Here is an 18,176-nt window from a genome sequence, read left to right on the forward strand (position 1 = left end):
CAATAGCTTATAAAATAAATGATATCGTTTTTGTTTTTAAAAAAGAAAATTTTCGGTTATATATATATACGAATTAATAAAGATTCTCGGAATTTCATCAAAATGCCTTCAATCAATCATATTTATGATGCGCATATGCAGGTAAACAGGCCAAGGATGAGATAAAAGCTTAAATAAATAAATGCTGCACAAATAAAGCTGAATTATATATATTTACAAACTAACACACTCAAATGACTACATACAAAATACTCTCAACTGCTCTTTTGCAGCATTATTTCTAAATGGTGTTATATTTAAAAAAGCTTGAAAATTCAGTTTTATCATAAAAAAATCACAATTCTATACATCTTTTTCTTATCATAAAAAATTCACTTTTTCATCTTGAGCAAATAATTGCACATCTTTCTCTATTTCAGCCGTACGCATCCTTTTTATTTTATTCTTTATTAACCAAAACTGTGTTCGAAAACAACATTATTTTATAAAAAACGCTTTTTGTTTCCTGAAAACTTCCATCGCATGAATGTTTTTCTTTTTGGTGTTTTTTAATTCATTTTTTTATTCATTTTTATGAGGTATCTACTCGTTAATGCGAAATAATGACAATACGTTATATGCATTCTAAGCAATCTCTTGTTGCCACGCGAAAATAATGTAACGCCACTTGGAAATGCTCAAAATTTTTGCAATTAAAAAACAATTAAAAAGTACCCTAATTGTTAAACGGTAACCTTCTTGGAAAGCATCCAAGAAAGCGGGAAAATAAAGACGAAAAAATATTCTCTTTGGGAGAGAAATTATCGTCAGCACACCGTCAACAGCAGCAGTTGACAGGATGTCGCCAATGATTAATGTTCGCGGATGGCTGAGACAGAGAAATTACGGACCTGGCATTTCGCTCCAAGTTAAGGAATGCAGCCTCCTCACGGTTATGGGTAGTCGATCCGATCGATAGGGGTGGACGTACCTTCAATTCTGTCATCAACCAAACGTATCCTTCTCTGGGACGTTTGGTATATTTGCCTGCCATTATTATATGTTTGAATTTATGTGGGAGAAATGTCGGTCTGAAGTTTTGGCAAATTATTCTTACAATTAATGCATTGAGAAGCTGTGGACTATAAATAAACCTTTACAAATTGGCTAATAATGTATATATGCAAACACAGTTTCGTTATCAGCTTATTTCAATTACAGTAAAAGTTTTCTAGACTTCAGAAATAAAACTCTTAGGATTGTTATTTTAGCACATAAAGAAGGAAATAATAGAATGATACATTTAAAAAACTTTGTAATGACAGTAATTGCTTTGGAAATAAGAATTTTGTTGCAAAAGTTTAATTACAACTTGCTTGTTGTTACAAGAGATAAGAACAAGTTTTGTTATACTGTGGGAACATTAGGTATTTTTTTGGAAGCGGGAGTGATGAAAAATGAGCAATGCCTTTACGGGGAATCGAACCACGGACCTCTGGAATACGCACCCAGCGTGCAGACCACCACACCACGAAGGCATGCTAGGAAGACGAGAGAAATACTTTATAATACTGTTTACAAAATTTTATAAGAGATAAGAACGGTATTACATAAAAGTGGCCAACGAGCAATACCAGTAGAATATATCCTTCCCAGGGAATATTATTTGGCGCGAATTGTTCTATAACGTAAAATAGCCATAAAATAAATATATTAGCGGAAAATATTTGATTGTAGCACATACTAGACAAAATGTCTTAACTATACATTTAATACAAACAGGGGAAAGTTAATTTCCATCAACAAAAATATTATTTTTGAACATCAGAATATGCTTCATTTAAAAAACTTAATAAAAGTTTCGTGATTGTACATAACAAAAATGAAGTGTCTAGATTTTACTTATGTTTATTTATACTGCTGCAGTAAATTATTCTATCAGATGGTCACAAGCTTTTGAATTTTTATTTTCTCTTGTGTTATGTCAAATTCTGCTGCAAATGAAATTTAACTACATCTGCATTAGCCACTCATTAAAGTACTGCGTTATATGAAGAGCTGCAAATTAATCACAGCCCTTAAACTTTGGCAAAAGAATTTGAATTATGAAAATAAAATTTTTGCCTTAAAAATAATATCAACGTATAAAAATTTATGAAAGTATTCTAACAATTCCTACTGTATGCGATTAATTAAGTATGTATTATGTAATTAGTGTAATTTATTAATTAAAAATGCTATATAATAATTTATTAGAGGAAAAATTTAATTTAAGGCATATTAATTCAGAAGTCAAACAACAAAAGTCAAACAGCGTTATATATTCAAAATTTTCACAGGACTAGTTTCGATGGTTTTACCGAACCACCATCTTCAGCTGCAAAACCGCAAATGAACAAGATAGGAAATAATGATTAGATAAGATAAGAAAGCCTGTACAAGAATAAGCAAGTGGCGTCATCTGTTGGTGAAACTAGAACTAAAACATAATTTCTTTAAAGGCCGAAGGCAAAGATGGATTGGAATTAGGATCGTTAACTAGAACAGAAAGATTTTTTTCAATGTGAAATGCCTCTAGAAAATCCAGTTCTCTAATGGAAGATGTTTTTTGAATAATTTTGGTAGCAGAAAAATTGAAAGTGTGATTTTCGGACCAACAAAGTTGAGCAACAGAAGACTTCTGTGTTTCCTTTTTTCTAACATATGCCTCATGTTCCTTGACGCGAAATTTTAAGGCTCTCTTAGTTTGGCCAATGTAAATTAAACCACACTGGCAAGGAATCCTATATAAATACCCCAGGAATTCATATCCGGAATGGGGTCCTTGAGTATGGAACTCGGAAATTTATTGATGGGAGAATAAACGACTCGAAAGTTAAATTTCTGCAAAATATGTGCAACTTTATAGCTAATTGATGGCTTTATAGCCTCTCTCGAAATCAACTGTCGTTGAAAATCTCTTGTTGCACTAAAGCGACTCTCATCCGTAAAGAGGACGCGATTCCATTGATGAGATGTCCAGGTTTTGTGCTCCTTGCGCCACTCCAAACGGTGGCGCCGATGGTCAACTTTCAAAGGGATGTAGCTTTTAGGATGGCGGGTGAATAGGCCACCTTTGGCAAGGCCTCTGGACACAGTAAACCGCGACACTTGTCGCCGTGTTACTGTATAAAGGTGCTGAGCTATGACGCTTGCTGACTGGTTTTGGGCTCGTTTCGCCTGCAGGAGGATGTATCGGTTATCCACTGCTGTGTTTGTACTGGAGCGGCCACTATCAACCTTTGTAACAACTGTACCTATGGTTTGGAAGGCATTCAAGCGCGCAAAACGACACTTTTGTTGATTCGGGAATCTTCAGCTACTCTGGTCACACTACGCCCCTCTTCCAGCTTTCCTATCATTCTTCCTCGTATGAAGTTCTCCAGGGGATTTCTTCTAGCTATAGTTCACGAAAGAATTCACTTGTACTTGCAGCGAATGTCTTCAATTATTTTGTAATCTTTAATTATTATCCTTCCTTTTATTTAGTCTTGAGTTGAACGCGACGACTGTACACGTTTTGCGTACGCTTACGTCGCCTGCGATGTTTTGTTCCTTGCATTTGCATGCGCATGACCTTTCTACTGAATTGCGTGTTCATTGCACTGATCGCAAGAACTCCTTTCCTGGAATTTCATAACTATCTGATTAAAATTTGCATTGTTGCTTAAGTTTTATACACCAGTGTATATTGTTCTGGAAATTTCTATAAACTGTGAACTTGATGTTATTCTTATGTGTCTTAAATTATTGTACGTCAATAAATTCTTATATGTCTTGTATGTGAGTATTTTGTGCTGTATGTGAGTGCTGTCATTGATTAATAATGTTCCGATTTTCCACTGAAAACAAATGTTTTATTGTTTCTGTAAAAAAGAGTGAATCGAGTCGTAGTTTTACCTTAAAGTTTATGTATGACAGGAAGATAAATCTTTTATCATCAGCGGAAAAATACTGTCATTGTATTCAAGTAGTTTGTAAGACACGAGTATTTATTTCAACCCACATGCATATATAAAGGGAGTTATTAGTTTTGTGTTTAGGTTAAAATATTTGATTGAAGAGATATTTATTTTTGGTTAGGTTAGAAGAAATGTGCGGATATTTTAAAAGATAGTTATTTACATTAATACCGCCTGTTAAACATTAAAAAAATATAGATATTAAGGTGCATGAACATAAGTTATATAATAAATTATGGCTATAAATTTTGTAAAACAATATTTGAGAATAATCATCAGCGAATCAGATCCCTTTGATTCCGACAATTCCTGACAGGTTCCTACTATCTTCAGCGCCCAACAGGTCGCCGACCTCAAAGATCAATACACGTAAGAGAATTTTTTATCTCCAAAGAAGAAGCGACAGAAGATCTTCAACGAAGATTCGACGAGTGCATCTTTTGAGAGGGATGAATAAATGAAGAGGGCCTACCTTGTATCTTCCTCCAGGTGATGCGGGGAGGGGGATGAGCTGTAGCTGCGCAGGTGAGGAGCACCTGCGAACCTAGCACCACCTCGCTGTCTCTTGGCTCTTCAACCCACACCGGCGGAACTGCAAGAAAGAACAAAAAAATATATTGGAGTGATACAACATCAGGAGATAATGAGCTCGCGGTGTATAATGTTCTTTCTCAATCGACTAGTTGAAAGGAAAGGAAAAAAAGATTATTTTTTGGATCGAAGGAGGCTATTTTAAGCATCAGACCATTGATGACATATGTATATGAATGTTGAAAACTGGGAGAAAGAAAAAAATATCCGATGAACGACGGTAATAATCGTTTATTGACACTATTTGTGAAGTAGCCATTAGCACTTCTTTGTTAATAAGAGCAAAGCAGAAACGTTTGATGGAAATATACTGTAGTATATTATCATGATTAAGGAAATAATATTTTAAGCAAATCCTTTTTAAGACTACTACCAGTGGTTCCAAATGATTTTGGTCTTCTGTGAAGGTGGTCGTTTTACCAAAACGGTGTTCAATGGTGATGTTTATTTATGTTCTCAGAAATAGTAGTCACTTTCAAAGGTAGCCGCCTTAGGGAAATGGCCGCCATGAAACGGTTCATCCTATTGAATTTCATAGTTTCAGTATTAAGCTAAATACCTAAAATATTTGATGATACTACTTTTTTAACTTACAGAAAAGTATCATTCGACTAAAGAATCGTAAGCATAAAAATTTATTACATTGTGATCAATTGATGTTTTAAAATTCTTAGAAGACAAAAGTTACTATTTCAAGAATAAATGGCAATTCCAAGAGCAGTAACTTGTAATTTAAAATATAACTTGTAGATTTAAAAGTTGTAATAGTCTTTTTGTGTCAATAATGTTTTTCATCGCATAAACGTTATTTAAACTGAGAACATTTAGAAGCTACAGCGAAACGTCTCACGGCGACTATGCATTCCAGAGGAATACCTCAGAAAGGTACTAGCACGTCTCAGAAAATAAATGAACTTCGGCATTGGGGCATTATTTCTCTATGGCCACTATCTTCCCAGAAGACCACAATCATTTGGAATCACTGACACATCTTACGGAAACGTTATTTATTACAATAATTTAATGTTTTACATATATAAGAACGGAGTCTTAATTACTGTAGCTTCTAAATGTTCTCAGTTTAAATAAAGTTTATGCGATGAAAAACATTATTGACATAAAAGGTAATATAAAGTTTCAGTTATATGAATCTAAGGCAATATCACTCCAAATTAAAATAAGTAAATAAATTTTGTTGATTAAGGCGAGAAAGATGCAACCTATTATTTAATTCCGATTGCCTAACATGTGCCTTAAAGAAATCTTTTATTAATTTCAACAGCGGAGAGAAAATTATTATAAGTATCAATTTCACACATGTATCGTATGCATTAGACTTATTTTAAATTTTATTAATTAAGAGTATTATTGAAAATAAAATAATTACAATGGGGAGGAAGTGTATTGTTCTTAAATTGCTCATTTTGTTAAACTATACATAATTTTAATTTGGAAAGAACATTAAAGGTCTTATTTCTCAAACTGAAAACATCCGAATATTGGCAATTTACCATGTCGTATATAAAGTAAAGGAGAAATCATCTACCGTGTGAACAGTAACTGTTGCTAAGCCGGATGAATTTTAAATGCGCTGATGTCACGATGTAACGTTATGGAAGTATTAAGACACAAACCAAAAGTTAAAGAACAAGATGTGAATAAAACGTAATTCCTCTCACTCTCTCTCTTCCTGTCTTATAAGCTTAAAGTAATTCATCGGATATTAGAAAATTTAACTATTACAATGAATATTTTCATTTAATACTTCTAGGATGTATTTTAAATAACACGATATTTTTATGTTAATTCTTTCCTGTAACTTATATGAGAAAATGTGTAAGTTTGGAAGAGAGTTTTGACATTGTAGCTGCAAGCTCTTCATTTCCGTGAGGTTTCCATCTTTTCGCCAGTCTGCTTAGGTGAATTATTTCGCTTATAACAGAGTTTTCAGGTAGCGGAAGTTTGGCTGTTTAAACATTGAATCTATTAGTTGACTCAGCCAGTAGCTAGCGGTAAAGACATTTTGTTAGATTTTTAATATGTTAGTTGCACCGCAAGAAGTACCATTAATAAACTTTTATTTAATATTGCTTTATTTTGGAATTTAGTATTCTATGTAAATGCTTCGTCTGTCTTACGGAAAGGGAGAACAGGTTGTAGTTAAAACATAATTAAGTTTCACATTATATACTAAATAATATCGATGTGAACTTTCGCAAATTACGATTCAGATCATTTTAGCTGTATGTAGAACATAGACAATGACATTAAAACCCTAAATTGTAAAGAAGCACTCAGAATAAAGCACAACACGTTTTTGCATAATTTTAAGCAATTTTTCTGTCTGCTTGTATCAAATATTGAAATTAATGTTTTATGTGGTGAAATTTAAATTAGCCAGATTTTTATAGTTTGCTTTTTTTATGATTTATTAAGTTCCAAGGTTTCACAGATTATGTTAAAGGCAGTAAAGAGTAGAAATTAATTTTTGAACTACCAAAATATTCTTAATAATACGAGACTAAAACTGAAATCGTAAGAAGCCCATACATGAATTATATTAGGACTTTCAAAAACCTTAGAAATTCATAAATAGGTTAGAAATGATATATATGCGAATGATTACGCCCAGCTCACTGTAATTTCTCCCTGACCATTTTGATTTAAAATTCAACATCGAGAACATCACCATGATTTTAGTTTTAGGCCCATTTGACTAAAAATATCGTGAACGCTTAACATTATATTTTTAGTTTTAGTGAATTTAAATAAGACTCTATAATTTCAAAATGGTGATTTATGTATTTTATTAAAAATATATAACAATGGATGTCGATGCATAAAACAGGCATCGGGAATTTATTGGTATAATGTTTGGATCTTCAGAATAACTTCTGCTTTCCAATTTCCTCACTAGAATTTAAATGAGTTAGTATTTATACTGAGAGTTTTGGATTTTAAGACAAAGCATGTTTCTGGACGTTACATTTATGTAGTTCCTGCTAGCTCAGCTAGTTGTAATTATTTAGCTTTGCATTATTTCGTTTCTGGCATGTTGATTTTGACTCTTAGGTGGAATTATTGAGCGACATTCGATTGAGCTTTAAACTGTGTTGTCATTTATTACTGTTATAAGTTTAACTTAAATTTTTACTCTAAAACCTTATCATTACTTATAGTTACATCAAGATCTAGCGATTATTCATAGTTTTGTTAGTTCTGATAGTTTTATTAGTTCCAGGTTAAGTAAAACCTCATAATGTTATTCTACAAACCGAATACTTTTGAAATATTTCAGATATACGCGTTTACATTTTCAATAGAATACTGCATAAGAATATTTTCTAAATTCGATACAGCGTACATTTTATTTAGAATTGATTGTTTATCTCATATTGTTATTTAGCGGTCAAACTAATCATTGCAGGGTTTTTATCTTTACATCATCAAATACAGCAGAATATATTCTTAAAAACAGAGAATGTTCGAAACATCTAATGTAACATAAAAAATTCTAACGAGTTTTAATTTCGCTCATAGTTTTAGTATTATTGCTAACAATACGGGCTTTTAAATCAAAACCTTAAACTTCCTTGTTAACAGTCTTCAGAATTAGAAGCATTATTAGCATCATTGCTAAGGTATATTTAACTAAAAAATAACATATTTAACTAATGTACACTGCGAGGAAGAAAAAAGACACTTCTATATCTCCCGTTCTACTGGGCCGATTAACAAAATTCAACTTGCATTCTTCATGTCTCGAAAGGATATGTATTAGATTTATATATAGCATTTTTCGAATATAGATATTTTGACACAAAATCGGACTTTTTTCCAAACTGGCATGCCAAGTTTTTTCCATATTTCGATTCTAAAACCAAAATTATATCAAACTGCCAAGTTTTATAAAGATCCCACGAGTAGATTTAAAAAAAATAGCTCTCAAAATTTTAGCTCCTCAGTGTTAATTGAGTTTGCTATATATATAGTAATATGCTATTTATTAATATATTAATAGCCTAGTGCCTTTAACTAAGACTATAATTTCAAAAAGCTGTTTTGTGCATTTTATTTTAAAACTACAACACTGGATGTCATTAAAGAGCATAAATTATGCATCCGCATTTTACGACTACTAATTACGACATAAATTATCATTTGACTTTAAAATATAGAGGTTTCATTTTAAAATACTAGTTATTTCACATTCCCATCCAATTTCAAAGTAGTAATCAAATTCCTTGTTTAACGTAATTTGGGTTCTTCTAAAATAATTTTAATATGAAGGATCTCCGAAAACGAATGGTGAGGTTTCTATAGAGTCTCTTATGTGAAGTACATCAGTGTGAAATAGATTGAAAGGACTTTTATTTAAGAAATTTACTCAAAAGCATAGCAGAAAAAAATATTAATTTTAGTATATACATGCAACATTAATTGCACGAAAGTTAAATACTCAGCTGTGGTCCATAGTTAAGAACATCTGGCATAACGTTTATAAATACTTGAGTTATTCTTTAATTGAGGAAATATTCCACTGAAAATCTCATTTTCGCAAAGCTTCAGAGAAGGAAGTCTAGGAGTCTCAGATTTGAACTTCTTGCCTTCAAATAGGCCAATTTATGCCAAAGCACTATTCTGGAAATCGACAGTTCAACTGGTATCGCACATGATCACGCACAAAGCGGAGCGGTGTTCTTCCATTTCCATTTGCTCGATTTGAGGGAACAAAGAGATGTACGACAATTATAAGTAGATACTAATTCTGTAGCTTCAAGAAAGAGAAAATGGCAAAAATTTCTTGTTGCTAATTAAACTGCACAAAGTATAAAAATGTTATGAGAATTCCGAATTTTTCATGCGATTTCCCATAACAGACTCACGTAGTGCATAATCTTTTGCATGACTGAATTAAAAAGTATCACATTGAATCCGTTTAACACACTACGTATTTCATAAAAATCATATGAAATTCTACCATTCTTTCTTTGTGGTCCTATCATAGAAAACGCTTAAAATTGATGGCATTAAAACCATAACCATATTTACATTAAAATACCTTTGAGAAGTATGAAAAGACGTCCATTCCTTTGATAGATATTCAAACATGTGTTTTCAGCAATAAATATAATTAATTAATCTGGAAAGCCACATTTTATTTAGAAAACTCGAGCTGCAACATTTCTGATGAATATATTATAAGGTATTTCTTCCGCTTTCCTAGCGTGCCTTCGTGGTGTAGGGGTTCTGCACGCTAGGCCGGTATTCCAGAGGTCCTTGGTTCGATTCCCGGCGAAGACGATTGCACATTTTTCATCTTTCCTGCTTCCAAAAATACCTAATGTCTCTACAATATTATGATTAATTACTTCAACTCTAGACATTTTTTTATTTTCTAATAATATTTAGGCCTTTTGCACAGCATATTACTGCTAACTGAAAACCGTCTATTGAAAAGTACATTGCTTGGTCTCACATAACATTTAACCTGTATCTTATATATTTTCTTCATGTTGTCTAAACCATTTTTGTGTAAATAATATGCAAATATTTCTGTGAATTATTATTTTGCTAATTGCATGTATTTTTTAAACGTTCCTATAATATCTGGCACAGTATGCGATTTTATAAAATTGAAGTAACTAATTCTATATTTATGTAGTTTGTGGGGTTTAACTCTTACCTAACAGCTAAATGTGCAGGAACCTCGTAAACAGATAAGCGAATAATCGCTTGAGTTTGGGAATAGAGACTTAAAACTCAAGAAGGGTTAATTACCATTTATTATTCAAAATAAGAATGTACAGTCGGCTCCTTACTCAGGGCTTACAGCAAAGCCTCCACTTGGACTTGAACTCAAAGTAATAAGAAATAAAACTTAACTAAAAGATATAGCCTAAGTTATTTCTAAGTAGTTGGCCCCTACATATCAGATTAGCTGGTGAAGCTATCAAGGTCCTGAAATACGGCCAAGCGTACAAATAGCTTAGAGAGACGTAGTCAAAAGGCGAACGCACGCTACTCAGAAACTCTGGCTCTCTCACGAAGTCAGAGGAACCTTGACTTAAATACCGCTCTTACTCACAAACGTGATTCTAAAACACATTCTGGTAGGAAATTGTAAGCTGAAATTAGGAAGGACAGGAAAGTAGCTTTAACTTAAGATAACTGTTAAAAACTTAGGATAAACCTTACAAGTGCAGCTTTTAAGCTTAATGATATACTGCTCATTTGTAGCAACACAAAATTCCAATGTATTTCCAACAAGGGCCTTGTATGTCCATGTAATATTGCCCCGAGCCTTGTCCGTGATATACAGATAATAGTTCTTTTCAGTTTAGCGCACGCAATAACAGCGTATGCCTAATAGCATGTCAATTGCCTTCATGGGAGTGTAGAGAGAGTATGTGTCTTCCAGTAGACGAATCTTCATATTCCTGGAATTTTTCATACTAAAAATGGGAGTGAAATAAATAGAAGAAAAAAAGAAATTCGTAATACAGATTGTTGCAATTTAGATAAATAAATGAGGTGCTTTTTATAAATTCAGCCTTTTAACTTCTCTACAACATTAAAACCTGACGATCTTTACCTTTGGGAATACAAATATAAAGAGTAAATAATTAGAGGGAACAAATCCAGTGGAACTGAAGGTAAAGAGTAATCATAAATCAAATGCCGTCAGTTGCAACATGCTCTTTCTATTTTAAGGTTTCCTGACTCATTGTTTAAGATTTTTCAGAGTCTTGAAATTACGCATGCAATGTAAACTGCAAACAGAATATCAATCATAAACGCATGAGTTAAGAGATGCGATTTGGAAACTAGCTTTAGTTTATGATTTTACAGGCACTGCTTAGATTTTTACTTTTTTCTTTATTTACTGGTAAATAAAGCAATTTATAATATTGAAAAAACGCCGAACCTAGCTTATAAAAGTACCGTTTTCGAATGTTTTAATGTGGAAGGATAAATGCGAATAAAAATGTACAAATTTCGAACCATCCACATTATGAGTGAAATTATTTATGTTAATTTTATTACTTAATTATCCTTTTCTTTTTTTCTGAAATTCTATGCTCATTAACTTATATTTCAGAATCAATTGATTACCTACCTTTTCCCTCATTTTACTCTTTCCATATATTCTTTGATTTTTATGTTTTGTCGTATTATAAAATGCTTCTTGCATTGATGGATGTATCTGGCTTGTGTTGCTAAAAAAAACCGATTTTCAGACGCAGCTGCAATGGTTTGCAGATACGTTATTGATCATAGAAAAACACGCGATGTCTGTTTGTTGACTTACTTTGCTCAAGAGTTTGTGTTGAATTATTTGACCTACGTAAGCTAAATAAAATTTAGATCGTAGACATTTAAAATATAATTGGTCAAAATATCCGTAGCTTTATATTATATGTCAAAAAGTACGAACGAGGATTAGGTTGTGTCACTTTCGTTTCCCTTCAAATAAACATATTTTGTCCTGATTACTGTTATGAATTTAAATTATTTCAGAAAGAAACTTGGAAATCTGCTTTAAAATTTCGTTACACGTTTAACGTATATGTTTTAATAGTTTACTGGACCTTAAATTACAGAAATATCTATTCGATCTGCCAGGTATTTTAAAATCAGTTTAATTAAATAATATGCCTAATTCTACTTGGCAGTTAGTATGAATTCAACTTGTGTCAAAAGATATTGTAAAATCTACTTCAGACAATCTCCTTATATACACCACACCTATCCAGTTAATGATGTTAATATCACATATTTAATTACGATAAAACTATTTCGGCAACAAAATTGCTAATTACTAAATTTTAAATAATCTCAGCGTACATCACGGTGAGCAAGCGATCTCACAATCCTGACAGTCAAGTGACACGAGATACGAATTTCATAGGAACATTCATTCATTTTCTAGGAACAGGCGATCGAATGATTTTCGAACAGAAAAGCTAATCTATAACTTCACTATACTTGAGTAATAGGACACCATGTCCTGTATGCAAGGTGGTTCAAAATTAAAGGCACAAGCTTTAAGGGGTTGTAGATCACAACATACAATGTTTTTTGTATGGGAACATATGGGACATATGGTTAACATACTTCTTTGCTTGGTAATGTGGTATGGGAATGGCATATAGAGACACAAATGCAAGAAATAAGATTTGAAAAGAAATACAACTTGTTATTTACAGTATTGTTGATAAATGTGTCTTTACAGAAACGTTTACAATAATTGCTGAATATTTCGTTCACCAATAGTAACAAAACGCGTTTGGAAAAGTCGATGGAGTGATACTGTTACCAGTAAACAGCGTAACATGTTACTGTTACCAGTAAAGCAGCGTAAGATGTTACTGTTACCAGTAAAGGGCAGCTTACCGACTTTTAATATTTTTCGTCTCTGGAAGCACGCCACTTAGGACTGTACTATAATCCGTGATGAGAGATTTTAGGAATGCCAAAATGGCAGACATGCACTTGATGTACGGACTTGCAAACGGTAACAACACCAGCAACGCTATGGATGCATACGGAATTTTTTTTCATTACAACAAAGAAACGAATGTAGAGCTGTTACATGTCAACTTTGTGAAACTAGTTCCGTCTACGTAACCAGCAATAAATGGGTCGACCGACAGTTCCGTGTCTAGACATAGATAATTTCATCTTGAACTTTGTGAAAGCCACATTCGATACAAACATAAGGCTGTATGGGTATGAGTTAACTCAGTACAGAAAATGTTAAAACAAAGAACTATTTCTTCCTTTTTACTTCCTTACGAAGTAAAAAGGAAGTATTGTAATCGTGAAAAGTTTCAGGCAGCATATTTCAACGAAAATATCCATTTTGACCGCTATCGAATGTAATTTAACGATGTTTTTGCGTGATATCTGTACGTAAGGGACAGAGTAAAAGACTCTTTTCCTCCAAAAAAAAATTATAAAACTGCTTTAAAATGAATTCTGAAGAGAATTTTTCGTGGCGTCTGTACGAACGTATGTACGTACGTACATACGTATCTCGCATAACTCAAAAACGAGTAGCCTCAGAACGTTGAAATTTTGTATATGTTATAACATGTAGATGTGCAACTCGTATTTTGGTTGCAATCGGCCGCATAAACATATTTATATATATATCCAGTCTGTTACCCGGTTCAGTGATCTCTGTTTCTTTACTTTCATATGTTTGTAAATTGTACATTTTTTGCTTTAAAAATGATTGATTTATGTTGTTCTTATCTTCCGATTAAGGTTTTTATGCCTTTAGTAAATCTCTATGCAATATTTTTAGAATTATCAACAATTTTAAAGCTGTTTAAGTGCGCTAAGCCTAATATTTTTTTGATGGCGGCCATTGCTTGTTTATATTTGAAACAGCAGACTGGTGGATTTGTTGACAATCTAGAGAAAATTAGCTTCGCAACAACAAAGATAACGCCTTCATTTATTATTGCGAATTAAATCATGCTTAATCCCTTCTGGAATTTTTTCGAGGAAATATGTGTTTAAGATTTACTCCGTAATTTTTAATACATATATTTTGAGTTTTTATGTATTTTTGCCTTGTCGCGAAGTGAGAACTGAATTAATTGAATGAGAAATACTCAATCGTCTGTGAAAAACTGTTTCTTTTTTGTTTTGCTTGCTTAATTTCTTTTATACATCGTTCTAGCTTTATTATAGTATTTGAATAGAACACGTGGCAACGATTAGATAATTCTTTAAATGGTATAAATTTTGTGCATTCTGAATTATAATATGAACGAAATATAATACTGTTAAATGAATCTAGCGCCAGAATGTCGCTATGGTATGGTAAACAAATAGCGTGAATTTTAAAGAATGCATTTATTCTATTGTGTTTTATGCGCTGTCGGCGAAGTAGATTTAATTCAATCCAATAAAAGTTTAAATGAAATGCAAGAAAAAATGCGTATAATTTAATATTCCGTACAAGGAAGTCATGTGGTGTACACGTCAGATTTTTTTCCATTTTAGAGAAAGCTCTTAAATAGATAATTCTTTTATAGTTGTTTTGTGCATTTGATGCAGTCCTCTCTGCAAAGAAGCTTTTAGAAATTATAAAGACAGGACAACAGAATTTTACACGCAGAAATTTTCTTCAGAAAGCATTATTGCAATTAAATTCGAACGTCAGTTTTTCAACCATGTTTAATTCAGTTAAAGATTAAATCGTATTGTGTTAGTGAAATAATGCACTCAAAATTAAATGTTAAGTATAAAATGCGGATGAAATTAAATAAATATTTTGAATACTTTCTTAGTTTTATTCTATTAAATTATGCACACTAGGGTGTTCTTTGAATACTTAGTGGCATTTACAAAAGAATTTGTTTTTTTTTTTAACAACCAGCTTATGGCTTCGTTAGGATTAGCCATAAAAGAGAAATGAGTAGTTTCCAACAAATGAATGCATGGCTTTGTTTTAACTCATTACGCTTTGTATTTTCATCCCCGAATTTCTATTTATTTTCGAGATGTGAGTCATTAATTTTTGTTCTTTGAATAAGAGGAGTGAAAGGAAACGAGGAAGATAATAGCAAATTCTGTTCTAAATTCTGCAGTGACTATTCAAACAATTTTTAAGATTTTGTAATTTTGTAACTAATATATCTTTTAAATTTTCACAAAGAATGTTAAAAACTTTACTTTTACAGTAAATATGATTTTCATTCAAAAGTTTCATTCAAGATTGATGAAGGTTTGGAACTATATTACTCAGATAATTTCGTTTCATAGTAATTTGAACGTTAAATACATTATTAAAAGATTAATTTTTTTTCATTATACCTGTTTTTAAAATTGTGCTTACGCAAATGGTAGCTCTAATTCACTTATTTCTTGTTATACTAAGTAATTATGTCTTGTGAATAGTCCAATCCGGTTTGAATGTTATAAATGTTTTTAGCAGAGCTTTCTAAACACGTTTTTAGGGCGTTGAGCTATATTACCTTCAGCTATCATTGCATTATCCAAGTGCATAAGTAATGTCACCATTGCACAAGACGTAAAACCGTTATCTTCCATAAGCATGGCGTATAGTTATTTACCAGAACGTTGCCATTAGAAGGAATGAAAGATCTTCAATTTATCTCCTTAATTAAAAATTTTAAACAACTGAATGATTCAGAATTCCCAAATGCCCTTCTTCATGGCTTCATTTGTATAAATTATTGAATTATAGCAAAGCGCTGGAGCATTGCGTGTCTAAAGAGAGTGGTGCCTTCATGGAGGCCTTACTATAAGAAATAAGATCGTATTTGCATCATGCGTGAAAAGTTCTCTTGAAAAAGCCCATTGCAGCCAGACTGTTCGCAGGGATTTGAAACGCCATTTAGACTAGTATTCAAGCATAAAGCAAACGAGAAACACGGGGCAGTATCTGTTAAGTCATACCCTGTCATTTGTCAAGTAACGTATTCAACCAGCGTGTTACATCTGTCCCTGCCCCAATCTTTATTTTATTTTTAAAACTATATCTAATATTTATTATTTAAAATTTATTTAATTTGTAATATATAAAACTGATAATTTTATAGTAATAATATTACAGCGACTAATGAAAAATCTTCTAATGCCATGCTGACCAAGATACAAAATCTTTTGGGGGAATTCGTAATAAAATTTATCTTTTTAAATTTTTGACATGCATACAGATTTTCAAGTATAACTTTTAGCATAATGTTTCATGCGGGCTTGATCAAGTTTGATATCAATAAAAGCTATTTTTATTTCTCTGTTTTTAAGTCATATTTTAGACAGAGACAGTCCTGATATGCTTTTTTATCCTAAATAATATGTATATATGAAGCTTTTTTTCAACGTATATTTAAAAACGACGTCAAATAAAAATAAACATATTATAAATATTTTTAAAAAGTTAACATTCGCAAAATATTGATTTTACAACCAATTCTATAAAGGGAATTTATATTAGTAGTGTGTAATCACGGTAAAATCTCTCTAAGACGACCACTTACGGTTTTGGATAATTTTGGTTTTTCCTTTTTTTTTTTTTTTTTTTTTTTTTTTTTTGAGATAGTCGTCTTACAGAACACGAAAAAGAGTGATGGATCAGATTGTTGTTTTGCATAATGGCTTTACTCTGTTAAAGACTTTTGGAATTCGTCTAAAGAAAATTGCTAAACTATAAATACGGTATACCGGTTTATTAATATTATGTTAATCAAATTACAAAATAGTTAAGATAAGAAGGTATAGCAAATGCTGTTACAAAATAAAATAAAAAAAATACATATTACTGTATGCTCAGGTTTCAAGAATACACTGAGTAAATCACATTTTAAAATGAAAAAAAAAAAAAAAAGAGATATTTCGACTGAAACATAAACACTAAATTTAACACATTTTAAATAAAATTTTACATTGTAAATTCTTAGTTGTAAACTCTTTTAAAATTTTAAAGACTTAGTAAAGTATTTATTTAATGAAAACTGCCAGTTTCCTTTCAGACAAACCGCCAGCAATAGTTTCTGTAGCATTATTTTTTAATTAAAAGTTCTAAAATTGTTCACGTAAGGTTACAGAGTTTTAATCTGAGTGATTGCAATAACAGCATAATAAAAATGAGCTACTTTTGATGTTATTTTATTACTAATTTGTTATACGATAACGGATGCTAAGACAGAAAAGGTTATATGAACAGTATTTTAAAATATGATAACGCATTTACAGAAAGCTATTTCAAAACCTGGAGCTAGACTATCTGACAAGATATATGATGTTAAATAGATATTCGTCGTGGCCTTTACTCTATTCAATTAAAAGAACAGGTAAGTGTAATGTATTAGATTAGTAATAAACTATTTTATACCATAAAATTAATTTTGCTTCTATAGTAAGAATCCAATAATGCATATTTGTATGTACTGCGTAAAGGACCATTACCTTATGAGTGAAACTGGCTGTTTTGTTGGTCGTCATACTGAATATTTGAGGAGATTTGTTTCTCTTTGAAGAGTGGTCGTTTCAGAAAATGCTATTATAACTATCGTTGCCAATGTTTACTAATGTTTTCAGACCTACTGGTTATTTTCAGAACTAGCCGTCTACCAGACGTGTTTATCGATAGATTTAAATGCATAATTGTCAATAAATAACGTACAGAATTAAGGATTTCTTACGTTGATGCACAGAAACTTACCATCAGTTGTGATAATATACCAGCTATTTTTCCTAATTAGTTTGATTAAGAGATTCAAAAAACTAACGAAATATTAAAATTAATAAATATTTGAGAATGGTACTAATTTTATGACGAGAATAGTAATTAATGCAAAAGCTTCAAAATTAGCGCAATAAAATAAGTGCACATTTTATCATCAAAGTTGTTTTTAAACTTAATAATTATATGGTGTAATAATCTTAATAATTATATATAAGAGAAAATAAACTGCTGTAATCGTAACATAAATTTCTTGTAATATCTTGAAATATAGTTTTAAATAATTTATTTTATTCACAAAGCGCTTCATATTTGTAAATGTGGAAGGAAATTACAAATACACCTGAAGTCGAAGTCATACAAAATAAATGCATTAG

General features: G+C 31.6%; 1 protein-coding gene across 1 annotated transcript in view; it reads right to left on the bottom strand.

The window, feature by feature from the left end:
- Nucleotides 1-18,176, bottom strand: part of LOC118192736 (cell adhesion molecule Dscam1-like) — a 329,595-nt gene that overhangs the window by 185,737 nt on the left and 125,682 nt on the right. Inside the window, exon 3 of the mRNA XM_085812762.1 lies at nucleotides 4,453-4,572. Coding sequence (XP_085668888.1) covers nucleotides 4,453-4,572 — 120 coding nt within the window. The remainder of the gene's footprint in view (nucleotides 1-4,452; nucleotides 4,573-18,176) is intronic.

This window comes from Stegodyphus dumicola, chromosome 3 (assembly GCF_044657685.1).
Source record: "Stegodyphus dumicola isolate Sdum_Otavi_A_Nest chromosome 3, ASM4465768v1".
NCBI classification, from domain to species: domain Eukaryota; kingdom Metazoa; phylum Arthropoda; class Arachnida; order Araneae; family Eresidae; genus Stegodyphus; species Stegodyphus dumicola.